The sequence below is a fragment of the Rhinatrema bivittatum genome, chromosome 4 (genome assembly GCF_901001135.1).
Source record: "Rhinatrema bivittatum chromosome 4, aRhiBiv1.1, whole genome shotgun sequence".
Classification (NCBI taxonomy): Eukaryota; Metazoa; Chordata; class Amphibia; order Gymnophiona; family Rhinatrematidae; genus Rhinatrema; species Rhinatrema bivittatum.
The window spans coordinates 309570422-309589294 of NC_042618.1; the positions used below are offsets into that span (position 1 = coordinate 309570422).

At 39.6% G+C, this 18873-nt stretch overlaps 1 protein-coding gene and 1 long non-coding RNA gene across 3 annotated transcripts in view; one reads left to right on the plus strand and one right to left on the minus strand.

The window, feature by feature from the left end:
- LOC115090760 (myosin-3) overlaps positions 1 to 18873 on the plus strand; it is a 76539-nt gene that overhangs the window by 43734 nt on the left and 13932 nt on the right. The window contains exons 19-27 of the mRNA XM_029600248.1: positions 3114 to 3237; positions 3322 to 3458; positions 5409 to 5664; positions 5872 to 6114; positions 6934 to 7110; positions 8833 to 8978; positions 9598 to 9688; positions 9969 to 10358; positions 16342 to 16468. Coding sequence (XP_029456108.1) covers positions 3114 to 3237; positions 3322 to 3458; positions 5409 to 5664; positions 5872 to 6114; positions 6934 to 7110; positions 8833 to 8978; positions 9598 to 9688; positions 9969 to 10358; positions 16342 to 16468 — 1691 coding nt within the window. The remainder of the gene's footprint in view (positions 1 to 3113; positions 3238 to 3321; positions 3459 to 5408; positions 5665 to 5871; positions 6115 to 6933; positions 7111 to 8832; positions 8979 to 9597; positions 9689 to 9968; positions 10359 to 16341; positions 16469 to 18873) is intronic.
- The window catches only part of LOC115090761, a 68385-nt gene that overhangs the window by 5531 nt on the left and 43981 nt on the right, over positions 1 to 18873 (minus strand). Inside the window, exons 5-6 of one of the 2 annotated variants that reach the window (XR_003856499.1) lie at positions 1441 to 1495; positions 1229 to 1341 (exon numbers count right to left, since the gene is read on the minus strand). This is a non-coding gene — a long non-coding RNA (uncharacterized LOC115090761). The remainder of the gene's footprint in view (positions 1 to 1228; positions 1342 to 1440; positions 1496 to 18873) is intronic. The other variant, XR_003856500.1, reaches the window with a different exon arrangement.

Genomic DNA, 18873 nt, shown 5'->3' on the forward strand with positions numbered 1-18873 from the left:
ACACCGTTTTCTCTTCAGAGCAGGTTCCATTAATCATCACGTGCTGTCTTCCATTCGACAACCAGTTTGTAATCCATGCCACCCACCTTGGCACTCACTCCCAAGCTTCTCTTTTTATTCACGAGTCTTCTATATGGGACCATATCAAAGCTGTACTGAAATCCAAATAAATCACATCACGTGGTCTTCCCTGATCCAATTCTGCAGTCATCCAATCAAAAAAATCAATCAGTTTCATCTGAGAGGGCCTTCCCCTGGGGAATTCATGCTGTCTCAGATCAAGCAACCCACCGGATTATAGATTGTTCACTATACTTTCCTTCAGCAGAGTCTCCATTCATTTTCCCACCACCAGCGTGTAGTGTCCAGCCTCCTCTCTGCTCCCTCTCTTGTGAAGCGGGACCACCATCGCCCTTCTCCAATCATTCGGCACCACTCCCATTTCCAAGGATCTATTGAACAGGTCACACAGAGGATCCACCAGCACATCTCTGAGCTCCCTTGGTATCCTGGCATGAACCTCATCAGGCCCCATGGCTTTGACCACTTTCAGCTTTCCTAGCTCTTACCATATATTCTCTTTTGTAAATGGAGTTTTGTCTACCTCACCCCTTCTACAGTCTTGTTAACTAGCGGCGGATGTTTCCATTTTCTAAATAGTGATAAATATATAAAGATGGAAGCGTGGTAGAATTTAGAATATTGTATTTTAGTCATTCTGCTGTTTTGGTTTTGAACATAGCGGTTATTCTATTTTAAAACAGTTAACTGCAACACACCTCAGTATTCAAACACAATTTATGTGGATATCTTGTGTTTGAAAATCGACTTGTGTGAACACGTAAGTCTGATTGGAAATTTAGCACATCTGGCCTATGCCTGCTAATAATAAAACCAAACAGAATATCTGATACAAATGTTGGCATGTGGTTCTTTGCGGTAATCTGGACAAATTCTCAGTATGACCATTCATTACGCAGATTCTGTATGCTTGTAACACTATGTACGTATAGCAGCACCATAGAAATAAGTAGTAGTAGTAGTCAAAATCAACTTTGGTATCATACAAAGAATGAAAGAAATCAAATTAGCTACTAAAAATGTTGGTGTATATCAGTAACAATCACTTTTAAAACCTGCAGATTCCGATCACCTCTCATTAGTGTTGCTGTTGACTTTGGACACCAAAGGACTGTTAGTTTCTTGCCAGGCAATCAGTAATAATTACCTAAATATCCAATAAAATATTGAAAAGCAGTGGCATGGACCACTTAAGTGTCAAAATATTGACAGTTTGACATCTTCATGAGAACCTGCAGACTGCGAATTCCACTGATGTTCCTGAAAACAGCAAAATGAAAACATTGCATTGAGGGAATAAGAGTACATTCAGATAAGAATACTTGCCAGAAGTGTGGGGGTTGTTACAAAGTTTCACACCTGAGAGAGGGATGAGTGGCCTATTCCTGAGGTCATCACCTGGGATTGAGGTTGGCTAGAGTTACAAAATAAAAAATATCAGCATCACACTTTTATCAAGTAGCTTTGGTTTTATTTAACTTGTATAACATTTGTCTCTACCAGAACTTAAAATGATGATATAGGGTACTAGTTTTGTCAATGTACCAGTTTTGAGGTCAGCTAAGTTACAGTTCCTTGTGAATACTCTTGTGTAGCTCTAGCTCAATCTTCACTACCTTGCTGGCTCAGACTCTCTCTAAAGCAGGGGTGGCCAACTCTGATCCTCGAGCCATAAGCAGGCCAGGATTTCAGGATGTCCACAATGAATTTGCATGAGTTGCCCCCATTGTATACAAATCTATCTCATGCATATTCATTGTGGATATCCTAATAACCCGGCCTGTTTATGGCTCTTGGGGATCAGAGTTGGCCATTCCTGCTGTAGAGCTGTCAGTCTTGAAATTATTCCAGAAAGTCAGGAACATGTTTCTCAGGAAAGCTTTCACAAGTTCTAGACAGATGTCAGGGGATAGCGACGATGCTGCAGCCTCTTTTCTTCCCTAGATTCAATAGTGTCACTATAATGGCATGAAACATGTCCTAATTTTTGCTTTTCAGTTTGGGAGTAGGGTAGGGATTCAGGGTGGGAGGGGTCCTGATTCAATGGCTAAGATCTAGTAGAAATTTGGGCTACTCCAGAGCTTAAAATATATTACTATTCTGCCCTGGTTGCTAGTATTCTCTCAGCTTGTAAATTGTATATGAACTGATAATAATGCTAAATTGTTTTTAAAGACTTGTTATATTTCTAAAGTCACGATGAAAATAATCTGCGCACCTTCCATATTGGAAAACAGAATGTTCTTTGTTTCCCTTTACTTAGAAAATAAGTGGAACACTTCTCTTAGAGGAAACTCCAGCGCGTCTCAGCCAGATTCTAAGTTGATTAGTTTATCTTCACTGCTGTTCCAACTTACCATGACTTTGGATGGTTTTTTTTGTTTTTTTTATTTCTTATAACAATGCTCACTACGCTCACTTCTGGCTTAGTGGCAATTATCCACAGAAGGTCTCTTTTAGGCGCCAAAGCCAAATCTTTTATCCTAAACCTGAATTTCAGCTGGATATCTAAGTACATAAAATGCTGAAGAGATCTGATGGTCCTGGTGCAGTGTGGAATATATGCCAAGGAATGAGAATGTATTTTATGTATGTTGTCATTCATATAGTACCCTAAGCCAACAAATTACATGCAGGTGCAGCAAATTCTTTCCCCAAAGAGCTTACAGTCTAAGTTGGGTGTACATGGCCCAGGGAGACTGAGTAATTTGCCTAAGAGTCATAACAAGTGTGAACAATGTCAGAAGAAGAACTTGATTCAGATCTTTTGATTCCCAAACCATTACTCTCTAACCATTAGACCATTCTTTTTCCTATTTAAAATAAATGGAATTGATGCTCAGAACCTAATCCAATGTCTTTGTTATGAAAGTTAAATACATTGTGCTCTGAGTAACTGTATAAATGTACCCAACCTTTCTCCATTTCGAAACCAATAGAAGCAACCTTGGTTGCCTCTAGCCAAAATAGATCTACCTGGGGATTCCATTTCAGAAAAACTAGGAATGATATTTCTGTGCTTCTCCGGACAGATATCGGATTCTGAATGCCAGCGCTATTCCAGAGGGACAATTTATTGACAGTAAGAAAGCTTGTGAGAAGCTGCTAGGAAGCATTGATATTGACCATACTCAATATAAGTTTGGACACACCAAAGTAAGTACTGGCTTTGCTGCAGTGTTGGGATGGAAGGTGGGAGATGATGTGGTTATGAATGGTTGCTCTGTCCTGTGATTTCAGGTTTTCTTTAAAGCGGGATTGCTGGGTACTCTGGAAGAGATGCGAGACGATAGGCTGGCACACCTCATCACTCGCACACAGGCTATCTGCAGAGGATTTCTGATGAGAGTCGAATTCAAAAAAATGATGGAAAGAAGGTAAACTGTTAACCCTTCTAGAACAGTCCTGCTTCCTGATAAGTCAAGTATGTACACAGATAGCCAGTTAGATTGCTGGATTTTCCCCTCCGTCACCTCTACATCTCTCCTTCCAAACTCCCGGGCTCTCTCTCCTTTCTTTTCTTTTTTCTTGCATGATGTCTCCTCTTCATGTTCCTTCTGTACATTCTCTCCTTTTCTCCCTCCTGCATACATTCTCATTTCCCTGTTAATTCTGTGTATACTTTCTTCTCTCTTCCCATCTCATACTGGACATACTGGACATCAACATGGGTATATGAAATACCCTTGAATAATATTAACAGTTTGATGAATGCCTTTCTTCTTGTATAACATACTTTGTGCATTTTGTCCATTGACTTTATGTTTTTGGTAAAAACAAAAACCCATGACAGAAATCCAAGCAAGATACAAAAGACTTTGTAAATGTTACAAAATTAAAGAAAAGAGACAGTCTTTGAATATTTTACACCATGACATGTGTAGAGTTACTATGATATTAGGACTTCTAGGCCCCCTGGGACACTCTATGCAGTGACAAAGAATCAGCAGCACCATCCTGTTTATTCACTCTTCTGGGTTTGACTTGCTAATGTTTTATTTTTACTATGATTTTATTGTTAGATTATTAGGTTTCTAGATTTTGTGTTTATTGCTTTCCTTATTGCCCATGTTTCATATTAAAGTGAATTTTCAAAAGTTGCACGAGCATCAAATCGCCTATGCGCAAGTATATGCTGAAACTGCAACATATACACATACATCAGGGTCCACAAGAAAATTTGCATGTGTGAAAAAGGGGAGTGCATTCCAGGGCATTCCAGGGCAGAGCCAATATTTACATGAGTAAATTGCTATTTTACAACCTGCCAAGTGACGCATGCATGTCTTTTACTTGTGTATATTTACAACTAGTCATTATCTAGTATAAATGATCATAAACTTCTTAAAAGTGAAAAAATGGCTGGGTGGTGGGGGGGATCTAGGTGAAATGGGGAGGACTTCAGGCTGAAGAGTCAGGAGGATCTTTCGCGATTTGCAGATGGACTGGGCAAACTGGTAGACTAATTGGTAAAAGTGGTTATTTCATTGCTACGTGCATGTTAGAAAATCCCCTGACTTAAGTGTGTAAAAGCCGATTTACAGGGAGTAAATGTGTCTAAATAAGATGAATAAAATCACATGCATCCCTTTAAAATTTGAACTACAAGCATGTGATTATAAAATGTGCGCACACTTATCTGACTAAATTCTAACTTATCCAGCTAAATAGCACCTTTGCCGCTTAGATGGAGAAATTTGAACTCTTCCGGAGAAGTAGTGCTTTTTTTTTTCTTAAACTTATCTGGCTGTCTTACATACCCTGATAAGTCTGAAAAGCACTACTTAGATGACAAGTAGTACTTTTCGGACTTATCCACCTAAGTGCTGTTACTTAACCAGAGAAATTGGAACTTATCCGGATAAATGTCGTTACTTTTCTGGATATGTCTGAAGTTGCGCAGCTTGTGGTTTTTACATACATAACCATTTGTGTATACATATGTATTTGTATCATATAACCTGCAAATATTGTAGCCACACAGGTTATAAAATATAGTAGCAGCTTTGTGTGCATCCATATACATGCGAAAATGGGTGCATGCGAGCATTTTTGAAAATTATCCTCCCTGTATTTGTATATTTCATCACTGTGCATTATACTGTAATCTACTTTGAAGAGTATTATAGATGGCAGAATATTTATTTTTAAAATAAGTAAACAAATAAAAAGGACACCAGACTTTCACTCTAGGTAGCATCAAATATGATTTGATTTTGAAGAGAAAAATCCCTGTGACTCCCACTTCTAGCCCAAAACAAAGCACTGAAAGAAAGATATTTTTTTTATAATGTTTAACTGCAAGATAATTCTTTCCCCCTCCTCAGGGAGGCCATCTTCTGCCTTCAATACAACATCCGGTCCTTCATGAATGTGAAACACTGGCCCTGGATGAAGCTATACTTCAAGATTAAGCCTCTGCTGAAGAGTGCAGAAGCTGAGAAGGAAATGCAGAACATGAAAGAGGAGTTTGAAAAAACTAAAGAAGCACTTGCAAAATCAGAAGCTAAAAGGAAGGAACTAGAGGAAAAAATGGTGGTCGTTCTGCAAGAGAAGAATGACCTCCAGCTCCAAGTGCAGTCTGTACGTAGCTATCTCCAATATTAATACTAATTCAGGCAGAAACTCTGTGGAAGGTTTCAAACGAAGCATATGTTGTGTAAATATTTTTCTGCTTCTCATTATTAACACACAAGAACAATTTATTTGTAACATGATTATATACTGTAACATGATTCAAGCACTCTATGGTATCAATAACTGATGGAAAAATCCACATTTTTAAATCAGGAAACTGAAAATCTGGCAGATGCTGAGGAAAGATGTGACCAATTGATCAAAGCCAAGATTCAGCTTGAGGCAAAGATTAAGGAGCTGAACGAGAGGCTGGAGGATGAAGAAGAATCCAACGCTGAGCTGACAGCCAAGAAAAGGAAACTGGAGGACGAGTGCTCTGAACTGAAGAAAGACATTGATGACCTTGAACTGACATTGGCCAAGGTGGAGAAGGAGAAACATGCTACAGAAAACAAGGTACACTGTAAATGTTTACAGATATCCAGCTTCCTACAGCTTTGCAAAGATATTCAGTTGATGGCAAATGTGGTGGATTTCCTTAAACCTTCCTATTTGATGCTTATCAGAAAATTATTAACACAAATACATCTCTTTTAGCTCCTCCTTACCTCTTTCTCACCAGGGACCCATGATATGCACCTTCCAGTATTACTATTTTCCATTTCCTACGACAGGCTCTGTACAATAATTGCCCTCTTTGGTCTAAGCAGGCGAGGCATCCATATAAACTAGTTCCAGCACTTCTCTCTGGTTGGGCCATAGGAATTTCTGCAAGGGCAGGCTTTCCCACCCCCAGAGGCTGGGTGGGAATGCTGCTTCCAAACTTGGCTAATTTGAATTTTGCAGAGAACTTAGCACCAGATGATTTCACAAATGATCCATTTCCACTGTGCTGAAACTAAACACATAAAAAGTAATTTTAACCATAAGATGATCTGATATGACTAGAGACTCATGAAAGGGTCACACATATGCAACCTAAAATCCATTCATCTCATTTTTGCAAAGTGACTTCTTGTACTGGAGGCTCCTGGACACTTCATGACTGTGCCAGCTACAGCTTCCTTTCACTGCATTCTTTGCAGACTGTACCTTTCAGTGATTCGGTAAGAAAAATATACATAGATGAAGTTGTAAAAAACCTTCCAGGACCACACATCCCATGTTCAGATGTCAGAAATGCAGAATGGAGAAACAGTGGTGGGACAGCATGGAAAATGGGTGGTGATGGAGATACAAAATGTGAAGCTTTGTATCATATTTTCTTTTTATTAGGTGAAAAATCTGACAGAGGAAATGGCAGTTCTGGATGAAACAATAGTAAAATTGACTAAAGAAAAGAAGGCACTACAAGAGGCTCACCAGCAGGCCTTGGATGACCTGCAGGCAGAGGAGGATAAAGTCAACTCCCTGACCAAGGCCAAAGCCAAGCTGGAGCAGCAAGTGGATGATGTAAGCACCTCCCTGGATGGACACTGCCTGCAGTAAGGTTTCTCTGTCCTGAGCTTTCAGAGTTCAGATCTATCTGCAGTAATGTTTCTGTGCCCGAAGGCATCAGGAGGTGGCAGAGCTGAGATTTATGTGCATATTTTTGATTTGAAAGAGTACTGCATGTAAATTAACTGACACAAGTTATGCCCTGCAAAGGGCAAGTGTAACTTTGTGTGGGTTAGTTTGCGTGCGTTCTTACGGATAATTTTCAAAGCGAACTTATGCACAGAGCTTCACGGTGAAAACTGGCATAGCTTCTGCACGCTGGCAATGCATAAGTTATGTAAGTTGTCATAAAATTACCATCCATAAGTACATCAATAAACATTACCGATGGGTTTTCTCCAGGAAACTGGATAAGAAATGGAGGAAGCTGGGGACTACAGGCACTAACCAATGGCAAGGCAGTTTGAAAAATGCTCGATGACATCATGATGTCCTCTGACCTCCCTGAGATTTGAACTGGCCTGTTTCCCCTTAGGAAATAAAAAAGAAAGTATTTTAAATGTTAGGGGTGTTAAGGATATAAGAGAAATATGATCAGAGGATCACTGGGTGTTCAACTATCTGTAGCACACATTTGAATTAAATAGGATGAACAGTTCAAAATGTATTAATGAGACAGACCAACACAGAAAAAATGAGATCAATATTCAAAAGTCATATAGACAAATATCTGAAAAAGTTATCTGTCTAAATGGTAAAATGGTGATACTCATCACCAAATATATCTACATTTTAGTTCCATAAATTTGGGGTGGGCAGGAGATATTTCAGGGAGGAGTGCTGTTAGCCGCATAAGTTATGCGACTATCTCTGATATTCGGACTTAGCCACTTAACTTATGCAGACAACTCTGGTCATGCCATACGGCTGTCCTAAAGTTAGTCAAATGTACTTATCTAGCTAACTTTATGATAGCCAGGTGTATTCAGCAGCACTAACATGCTGCAGAATATTTCAGTTAAATTAGCTGGATAAGTGAACTAGCCACTCTGGGCTGAATATTGGGGCCAGATTAATTACCCACTTGAAGACAAAGCATTGGGTTTTGTATTGAATCCTGGTTTCAATTCGTAGCCAGTGCAGTCTATATAGGATGGGCCTTATGTGGGCCAATACTTTGGCCCTTACTAGGATTCTGGCCATCTTGTTTTGCATGAGTTGAAGGCATCTAAGGCCAGTCAGGGAAATACCATTCAGCAGGGAGTAAGGAATATAGTCGACTGGTGCTTATTCAAACCTACCCTCAAGGTTTCCGACAGAAAAATTACGTGCAGAGAAAGAAGGCACAATCTATGTGGGTGATTTTTTTCAGGGGTAGTAATCAAAGCAAAAGCCTATGTGGACTTTTGCTTTGATTACTGGTACAAACCCCCGCAGGTAAAAGACCTCAAGAATTTGTGCCAAAACAAGCAATTTTCATTATTACCCCCTAAATATTACCCCATGAAATGTTTTCACTTTTCAGCTATGGATGGTTCACTGCAGTTTCCAGTTATAAAACCAGCTTGGACCACTTTTTCATAGGCATAGGGTGTTTTCTCTGACTGAGTCTCTGGGAAAACTCTTAAATCTATGCCAATATACGCAGGCTATGAGGCTATGTAATGAGTCCCCAAACCAGAGCTTTTACCCCATTAAAGATCAGATAGTGACCTGGACTCTGATATTGTGTTCTAGCTGGAAGGTTCCCTGGAACAGGAGAAGAAAGTGCGCATGGATTTGGAAAGGTCAAAGAGGAAGCTGGAGGGTGACTTCAAACTGGCCCAAGAGACCATTATGGATTTAGAAAATGACAAGCAACAACTGGACGAGAAACTAAAGAAGTAGGAGAAACAAGCACTTATATTTAAAAAAGGAATATTTAATATAAGATTATAGTACAATGAAATGCAATTTTACGTCATAGAACATTTTTCACATATAGGGGGCAATTCTGCAGCAGATATAAAGTGTCCACAAAAACATACTTTCCTAGCCACATTAATCTATTTTAATGCAAGTAGATCTGTTTGAAAATTGTCCTTCCCGTACTCTTGATCTGTTCAACAGATCAAGAGCAAATGCACGGAAACAATGACAGCAGTGAGTTTTGAGTCAGGATTTGAAGAGAAAGTGAGAAAAAGAAATACTAGTGAGTCGTTCCAGTCACAAGAGACAACAGCAAAAGATGAGAGATGTTCCCTCACATTATTGCTACATTGTGCCTTGGGAGAAAAAGAAGATAAGAGTAGAGTTCCAGGGGAGGATGACTAGAAATAAGGTTAAAGAACTGAAAAGGCAATGTATAACCAGGAAGGGAGATGCTGAAAATAAAGGGACAGGAGCTAGTAGCATTCTCTGAGGATTGGAGCAAGGTAGTCCTCCTCCTGGAAAATGTGAGCGGCATTCTGAATATTGCTCTCATGCTAAGATTATTTGCTCATAATTATCCCCCTATTACAGGAAGGACTTTGAACTCAGCCAGCTTCTAAGCAAAGTTGAAGATGAACAAAATCTAGGGTCTCAGTTCCAAAAGAAAATCAAAGAGCTCCAGGCAAGTAGCATGTACACTGCACCTCCTGGGCTGAATCATTCCAATTCCTTTCTTTCATTATCTTGCTCTTTGTTTAGACACTTCCTTACTGTTCACCCATACTCTGTCTCTATCTGTTTCCTTCTTTGTCTCTCTTTCTCATCACACTCTTGTTTTGGGGGTTTTTTTAAATTAATAAATTAGCCCTTCAGGAGAACGTAGTACATAGTGTTTATTTTGATATCTATGTGCCATTTTGAAACCATGCCTTGCTTAATACCATAATTCTTTTTGTATGCAGGCTCGTATTGAAGAACTGGAAGAGGAGATTGAATCGGAGAGGACAACCCGGGCAAAAGTGGAAAAGCAGAGAGCAGACCTTGCACGGGAGCTAGAGGAGATCAGTGAGCGGCTGGAGGAGGCTGGAGGTGCCACATCAGTACAAATTGAACTCAACAAGAAGCGAGAGGCAGAATTCCAGAAAATGCGCCGTGATCTTGATGAGGTCACACTGCAGCATGAAGCAACAGTGGCCACACTCAGGAAGAAGCATGCAGACAGCGTGGCAGAATTTGGGGAGCAAGTTGACAATCTTCAGCGTGTGAAACAGAAACTGGAGAAGGAGAAGAGTGAACAAAGGATGGAGATTGATGACCTCGCCAGTAACTTAGAGTCCATCTCTAAGTCAAAGGTGCAGCATTTCTGTATAGGTTTAGTAGCATAGTACTGGCAAGTTTGAGAGTGTGGAGGAAGTAGTACTCACAACCCCAAGGAGGGGCAATGGGACCATGAGTCATTACTAGTTGGACCTTATAGGTCTGTTCAGGGATGCACACGTGTATGAATAATTTGTGCTCCATGCTCGTAGGCTGGAAACAGGTTGCAGGATGCCAAACCAGACACAGAATTAAGGAGTCTAATAAAATGTGTTTCAATGATATGCACTGCTAAATGTCAGCATATAAAGCAATGACCGTATAGTCTGCCTTGAAAGTAAGGTAATGATGTACTGTGGTAGGTCACAATATATTATTGTGTAACTCCTGGGCTAGTTATTTTCAGATATTGGGTCCAGAGGTCAAATCTCACACACAGGCTTTACGCTACAGCTTCCCAGAAGGTGGTCACATCTGAATGGTCAGGATTCCGAATGGAGGCATGCAAATTTTCTAGAGCCCTGTGCATTGCAGGTGCTTAAATCCCAGTTAGAAGTTATTGTATTTTGGCAGTGATGAGCACTTAAGACACTATACAGTAAAAACATAAGAAATTGCCATGCTGGGTCAGACCAAGGGTCCATCAAGCCCAGCATCCTGTTTCCAACAGAGGCCAAACCAAGATCCCATGCTACTAATGCAATTAATAGCAGTGGCTCTTCCTAAGTAAACTTGATTAATAGCAGTTCCCTGTACGTACCAGGATCAGTCCAGACCGCTGGGTTATGCCTCCCTTCCATCAGATGGAGTCAGAGAAAAACTGAAAAGCACCCCCAGATAACCTGACTCCAGCAGATGAAGGATGGTATAACCTGCGGTCCTGACCCTTTGCAAAATTCTTTATTTGATTGATTAATAAGTGAAGGGGGTATTCTAACCTTAGTACCTTTGACTAGATCAACTTGTAAGTAGTAAAAAAAAAAAAAAAGGGGGAAAGACTGAGATCACTTTGTAATAGCAGACAAGGCTGGGCTTCTGCCCTTGGCCTTAATACCCGGAGAATATTGGCACAGCCCAGTGAGTTGGGGGGGATTTACTAGTGGGCCAGTCCCTCCTCCCTATACAGTGCCAGAGACATCTTAATTCTTCTGTTGGGAGCTACAAATTGCATATTAAGCCCAGGGATGTACATTCCCCTGGTTGAGTAGCTCTGACAAAGAAAAAATAAATACATAAATAAAAGACAAAGGATAAGCTTTTTAAACAGAGCAAGCCTGCTGAAATCTCCCGGGGATCCGGAGGGGGTGAATTGCTTCACTCAGCTGATTTTCTACTTACGGCTTAGATTGCCATGCCGCGAGGATCGCGTTGTGCAGCATGTGGAGAGCCGGCAGCGCATGTGGAGAAAATTGACCATTTAATCCTACTCTCTGTTTCCTGTCTTTTAACCAGTTTGTAATCCATGAAAGGACATCGCCTCCTATCCCATGACTTTTTAGTTTTCTTAGAAGCCTCTCATGAGGGACTTTGTCAAATGCCTTCTGAAAATCCAAACACACGACATCTACTGGTTCACCTTTATCCACGTGTTTATTAACCCCTTTAAGAAAAATATAGCAGATTTGTTAGGCAAGACTTCCCTTGGGTAAATCCATGTTGACTGTGTTCCATTAAACCATGTTTTTCTATATGATTTTGATCATTAGAATAGTTTCCACTATTTTTCCCAGCACTGAAGTCAGGCTCGCTGGTCTATAGTTACTCGGATCGCCCCTGGAGCCCTTTTTAAATATTGGGGTTACATTAGCCACCCTCCAGTCTTCTGGCACAATGGATGATTTTAATGATAGGTTACAAATTTTAACTAATAGATCAGAAATTTCATTTTTTAGTTCCTTAAGTACCCTAGGATGCATACCATCTGGTCCAGGTGATTTGCTCCTCTTTAGTTTGTCAATTTGGCCTACTACATCTTCCAGGTTCACAGTGATTTGGTTCAGTTCATCTGACTCATCACCCTTGAAAACCATCTCCGGAACTGGTATTTCCCCAACATCCTCATTAGTAAACATGGAAGCAAAGAATTCATTTAGTCTTTCTGCAATGACCTTATCTTCCCTAAGAGCCCCTTTAACCCCTCGGTCATCTAACGGTCCAACCGACTCCCTCACAGGTTTCTTGCTTTGGATATATTTTAAAAAGTTTTTATTATGAGTTTTTGCCTCTATGGCCAATTTCATTTCAAATTCTCTCTTCGCCTGTCTTATCAATGTTTTATACTTAACTTGACAATGCTTATGTTTTATCCTATTTTCTTCAGATGGATCCTTCTTCCAATTTTTGAAGGATTTATTTTGGTTAAAATAGCTTCTTTCACCTCACCTTTTAACCATGACGGTAATAGTTTTGCCTTCCTTCCACCCTTTTTAATGCGTGGAATATATCTGGACTGCACCTCTAGGATTGTATTTTTAAACAATGTCCATGCCTGTTGAACACTTTTAACCTTTGCAGCTGCACCTTTCAGTTTTTTTCTAACTATTTTCATTTTATCAAAGTTTCCCTTTTGAAAGTTTAGTGTTAGAGCTGAAGATTTACTTATTGTCCCCCTTCCATTTATTAGTTTAAATTTGATCATGTATGATCACTATTGCCAAGTGGCCCAACCACCATTTCCTCTCTCACCAAATCCTGTCTTCCACTAAGAATTAAATCTAAAATAGCTCCCTCTCTTGTTGGTTCCTGAACCAATTGCTCCATGAAGTAGTCATTTATTACATTCAGGAACTTTATGTCTCTAGCAAGTCCTGATGTTACATTTACCCAGTCAATATTGGGGTAATTGAAATCTCACTAAAAAGACGTCATGCAACTGTAATTTTTCTTAGTCAATGTGCTATTATTTATAGGACCATCATAACACCTGCGGGCATACCAGCATATTTTAGCTTAAGGTCTTGCCACTTCAGGTCGTGTTTAATCATTGGCCCAAGTCCTTTATTCTTTTTTGCATATTTTTAGTATTTTTAATATTTTTTAATATTAATATTTTTTAATATTAAACATATTAAAAATACTAAAAATATGCAAAAAAGAATAAAGGACTTGGGCCAATGATTAAACACGACCTGAAGTGGCAAGACCTTAAGCTAAAATATGCTGGTATGCCCACAGGTGTTATGATGGTCCTATAAATAATAGCACATTGACTAAGAAAAATTACAGTTGCATAACGTCCTTTTAGTGAGAATTGTGTTCGTTGTGTCTTGAACATAACTGTTAATATTGTGTGTGGGTAATTGAAATCTCCCATTATTATTGCACTGCCAAATTCGTTAGCTTCCCTGATTTCTCTTAGCATTTCATCATCTGTCGGACCATTTGTTCAGGTGGACGGTAATATACTCCTATCACTATACTCTTACCCAACACACATGGGATTTCTACCCATACAGATTCTACTGAGCATTTAGTGTCTTGTATGATCTTTATCTTGTTGGACTCTATACCCTCCAAGACATAAAGTGCCACACCCCCACAAGCTGATCCTCCCTATCATTGCGATATAATTTGTACCCTGATATAGCACTGTCCCATTGGTTATCCTCCTTCCACCAAGTCTCTGTGATGCCAGTTATGTCAATCTCATCATTTACTGCTATATACTCTAACTCTCCCATCTTACTTCTTAGACTTCTGGCATTGGCATACAGACATTTCAAAGTATGTTTTTTTGTTGGTATTAACAACCTGCTTTTCAGTTGTTAGGGATAATTTAGAAATCATTAGCTTCAGTGATTTTTTACATATAGGCAATGAACTACGTTTGCTTTTATTGGAACCTCTCTGTTGGGATGCCCTAACTCTCCTGTTTCATTAGTATCCTTCAAGGATACATTTCTTCGAACCATGCTCTGTTGGGTGACTGTCGGCTTTCCCCCTTGTTCTAGTTTAAAAGCTGCTCTATCTCCTTTTTGAAAGTAGTGCCAGCAGCTTGGTTCCACTCTGGTTAAGGTGGAGTCCATCCTTTCAGAAAAGTCTCCCCCTTCCCCAAAAGTTTCCCCAGTTCCTTACAAAACTGAATCCCTCTTCCCTGCACCATCATCTCATCCATGCATTGAAACTCTGGAGCTCTGCCTGCCTCTGGGGACCTGCACGTGGAACAGGAAACATTTCAGAGAATGCATCCTTGGAGGTTCTGGATTTCAGTTTTCTACCTAAAATCCTAAATTTAGCTTCCAGAACCTCTCTCCCACATTTTCTTTTGTCATTGGTACCCACATGTACCATGACAGCCGGCTCCTCCCCAGCACTGTCTATAATCCTTCTAGGTGACAAGTAAGGTCTGCCACCTTCGCACCAGACAGGCAAGTTACCAGGCGGTTATCACGTCCACCAGCCACCCTGCTATCTACATTTCTAATAATTGAATCACCAACTATGATGGCCGGCCTAACCCTTCCCTCCTGGGCAGTAGCCCTGGGAGACTTGTCCTCAGTGTGAGAGGACAGTATATCACCTGGAGAGCAGGTCCTTGCTACAGGATCACTTCCTGCTACACCAGGTTGATGTTCTCCCACTGGGAGACCTTTCTGATCCAAGGCAGCACTGGAAGCTGAAGTGATTTCCAACAATATTTTTACTGATATGTTTCAAAGTGATGAAGATGATCTTTACAGCTGTCTTGTTCACTTAAGAATGTTACAAGTTAGATTTTTGATAAATTTGTGATCTCTCAGGGTCTTATTAAACTCTAAGATGGTAAAGCCAATTTTCTGTTCTTCCCTTCCCCATGGTTTAGGGCAAGTTTTTTTTTTAATCTTCCCTCCCATGGAGTTAATAGTTACAATTTGTTTAGTCCAGTTTAGATAGTGTCCAAATGTAAATTCACATATCTCATACTTCTCCAGTAGTTTTTTGTCAAATACTCTTTCTCCTCATAGCATCAGATTGATACTAGCTGTAGTCCTCTTCTCCCAAGATCTTCAGTAGATGCCCATGAATCCTTGAATGGGTTTGCAATGATGCCTTTCTTGTCTCTTGCCTTCTCCTGCACTGGATTGCTGCAAATCATCCCTTCTTTGGATGCAAATGATCAAAAGTTCCTTCTCAGTGAAGGGACCTCTCCCTTTTGCATATCAAAACAAAAAGCTGAGCCCCTGGTTAGTGGGAACCCAGAAAAACTAAAATGAAAATCTTTTTACCGAAAAGAGGGAAAAACAACACAAGTCCTGGAAGATGGGAAAAAACTCCGAGCTCAATAAAAGCAAATGTTCTTAAAAATGATTCTTCAAAATAAAGGAAGGCTCTCTGACTCCACATCTATCCCAGGTCTCATTTAGAGAACCCCAGAAGCCTTAACCTTGTCAACACAATCAGATGAAGGCATGCTGCCTCTGCAAAGGAAACTAAAACCCACTACAAAGTAAAATGGTGGTCAGAGCTTAAATAGCAAAGGAGCTCACTATTTCACCTCTCCCACAAAGGGGAGCCAAACAATCGCAATACAATACTGCTTTTGCCCTATCACAGAGGTTCCCAAACCTGTCCTGGGGGACCCCCAGCCAGTTGTGTTTTCAGGATATCCACAATGAATGTGCATGAGATAAAATTTGCATGCTGTGGAGGCAGTGAATGCACTGGGAACCATTGCCCTATAACCATGGGCTATTCAACAGGATCTTTACAGTTGTGTTTATGTTCTTACACTGTGTATGTTTAAATGGTTTAAACTAAATAAATAAATAAATAAATAAATATACAATGCCACCATTTTATTCAATGCATATACCATCAGAATATGCAATAGGCGATGCAGAAGTATTTAAGATAACTTGTACATATAGAGAGATGGGAGACTGGATTAAAGGTAACCGGGAATCAGGAATAATATCCCATGGCACCTCCAGTCTTAGGGAAATAAGTGTTTGAGAAGCAGGACATATTCTTTTGCCTCGTCAATCAGTGCATTGTACTGTGCAGAGAAGATAAACATGCTGCTGTTTGACAATTTTTCAGGCTAACCTAGAAAAAATGTGTCGCACATTGGAGGACCAGCTGAGTGAACTGAAGAGCAAAAGTGAGGAAAATCAAAGGAATGTAGCAGATCTGACAATGCAAAGAGCCCGTTTACAGACGGAGTCAGGTAATGATTACCCTAAGACCTCTTGCAATCTGCAAAATCTGTCCTCAGACTGCGTCAGGAAATTACCAACCCAATCTCTAGATTCATCAAAATGCTATAATTTTGCATGGATAATTCCTACGACAAGAAAAAGGCATGTTTATGATAATTTTAGAATTACTGCACCATGCACTATCTTACTGCTTCATGTAGGTAGTTTACTGCAACATGCAGTAAAGGTTTCACAATGTATTTGGACATGAGAGAGAGAGAGACTCTCTTTATAAGGCCTGCATATTAGTGAACTATTTATATCACTATAGGAGGGCCAACTAGTAACTTGAGGTGAGGTTTTGTTGATGGTGTAGGGTTTTGGGGCCAGTTTTACATGCAGAATGAGATGTATGAACAGCACAGTAAACCTCAGCGAAGATTTGACATAATTTGGAGTGAGGAAAGTCACACAAAGATGAGATTTCTTCAATGATCTCTCACCCTAGCTTGATAAAACCCTGGTAGAGAGTCCATCAAGCTAGAGTGAGAGAACATTTACTCACACCAAATGATGTCAAATCTTCATTGAGGTCTACTGTGCTGTTCATACATCTCACTCAGCATGTAAAAATGGACCCAAAATCCTACAACACCATCAAAACCTCAAGTTACTAGCTGGTCCTCCTATAGCAGAATAAATAGATGACAACTATGTGTGCCACCCCAGAGGTGCTCTCTCTCTCTCACAGCCTGAAGTGCAATTTGCAGTGTTTATCATTGAATTGTGTTATGGCTGTTTCGGACAGCGTAACACCAGGAAAAATGATGTAGTTATTTCTGGCGTGCATTATTTATTTATTTATTTATTTAGCATTTTTATATACCGACGTTCTCGATACAAATATCAAATCAGGTCGGTTTACATAAAACAAAACAATCGCGGTGAGGCGTTACAATAAACGGAGTTTCAGAACATGAGAATAATAAATATTAAATAAACAACAGTGACTCATCAAATGACGAGAATCTATATAGTAAATAACATGTAATAAAATAGATAATGGTGTAAATAACTAACATGAAATAAAATAAATAATAAATAGAATAGTATAAAATATATATGTAAAGACAACAGTAACTCGTTATGATACGTGAAACATGTATGCTTTCACAGAGTGCGATAATGCCCCTCATTTTCATTAATCCCACCCCTTTGAAAAATTTGCATTTGCGCTACATTAACTATTGCATGTGTTATCGCGGGCGTTAATGCCATAACACATTTTGATGAATGACCCTGCAAGAGATCTGACAATGCACAAAACCCATTTGCAGACTAGGTTGGTCAAAAAGCCACAGAAATTTTAATAAAAGTCTGAACACTGCAGCTGTATCATTAGGCTTACATAGCAACATAGTAATAATGGCAAAAAAAAGTCCAAATGGTCCATCTAGTTTGCCCAGCAAGTTTCTTATGGTAGTAGCTGCTGCTCCATGCAAGGTACCCCCATGTTTCTGTTAAGGGTAGTAACTGCCGCTCTGTGCATGTTATACCCAAGCCTTATGTCAAGAGTAGTAATATTTACAATCAAAACCAAGAAACTGTCAAAACCATTGCAAAATTACTACTAGCAACATTTTTATGGGTTGAGGAACCTTCTTGATAATTTAGACAATGTGCTTGAATGTGCTTCGCTTTTGGACTTGGCTGTAGAAGAGTTCTGTGCTTGTTCTCTAATGTCTGTGTATCAGTACCCCAGATCGTAGAAGCTGGGGCACAGCGTTGACAGTCATCTGAATCCAATTCTCCTTTTTCCCCCTACTGTTGAAGTGGAGAGTGATGTTGCAGTTGCGTCAAAATAATCAAGGCTGATTGGTTAAGGGTAGTAATCCCCATGCCTTCTGTTAAGAAACCACCCCATGCACTCTTTTCTTCATATCCAACCTCCAGCTTTTAGGACTCTACAGTGCTTATTTATTTATTTATTTAGCAATTTTTTTTCTATACCGGTGTTTGGACCAAACCTTCACATCGGTTTACAATCTTAAAATACATAAAAACAATTTCATAAATAAAACAATAATAACTAGCATTAACTAATAATCTACAGAATTTCTTACAACAAAAGAAACTACCAAATCTACCAGTTGTATCGCACATCCATCTTATTTTTCATCTGCTTCTTAAACACATTATCTTGACGTGCTCAGTTATTATTCTCAGCATAGGCCTGTTTGAATAACCATGTTTTTAGTAGTTTTTAAAACTCTGTCTGACTTGTTTCTAGCCTTAATTCCACTAGTAGAGTATTCCAGATCTTAGGGGCTGCGAAGGATAATGCCCTTTCTCTTACTGCTGTTAATCTAGCGGATGATAGTGATGGGATTGCCAGTAATCCTTTATTTGATGATCTCAAATTACGCTGTGGAGT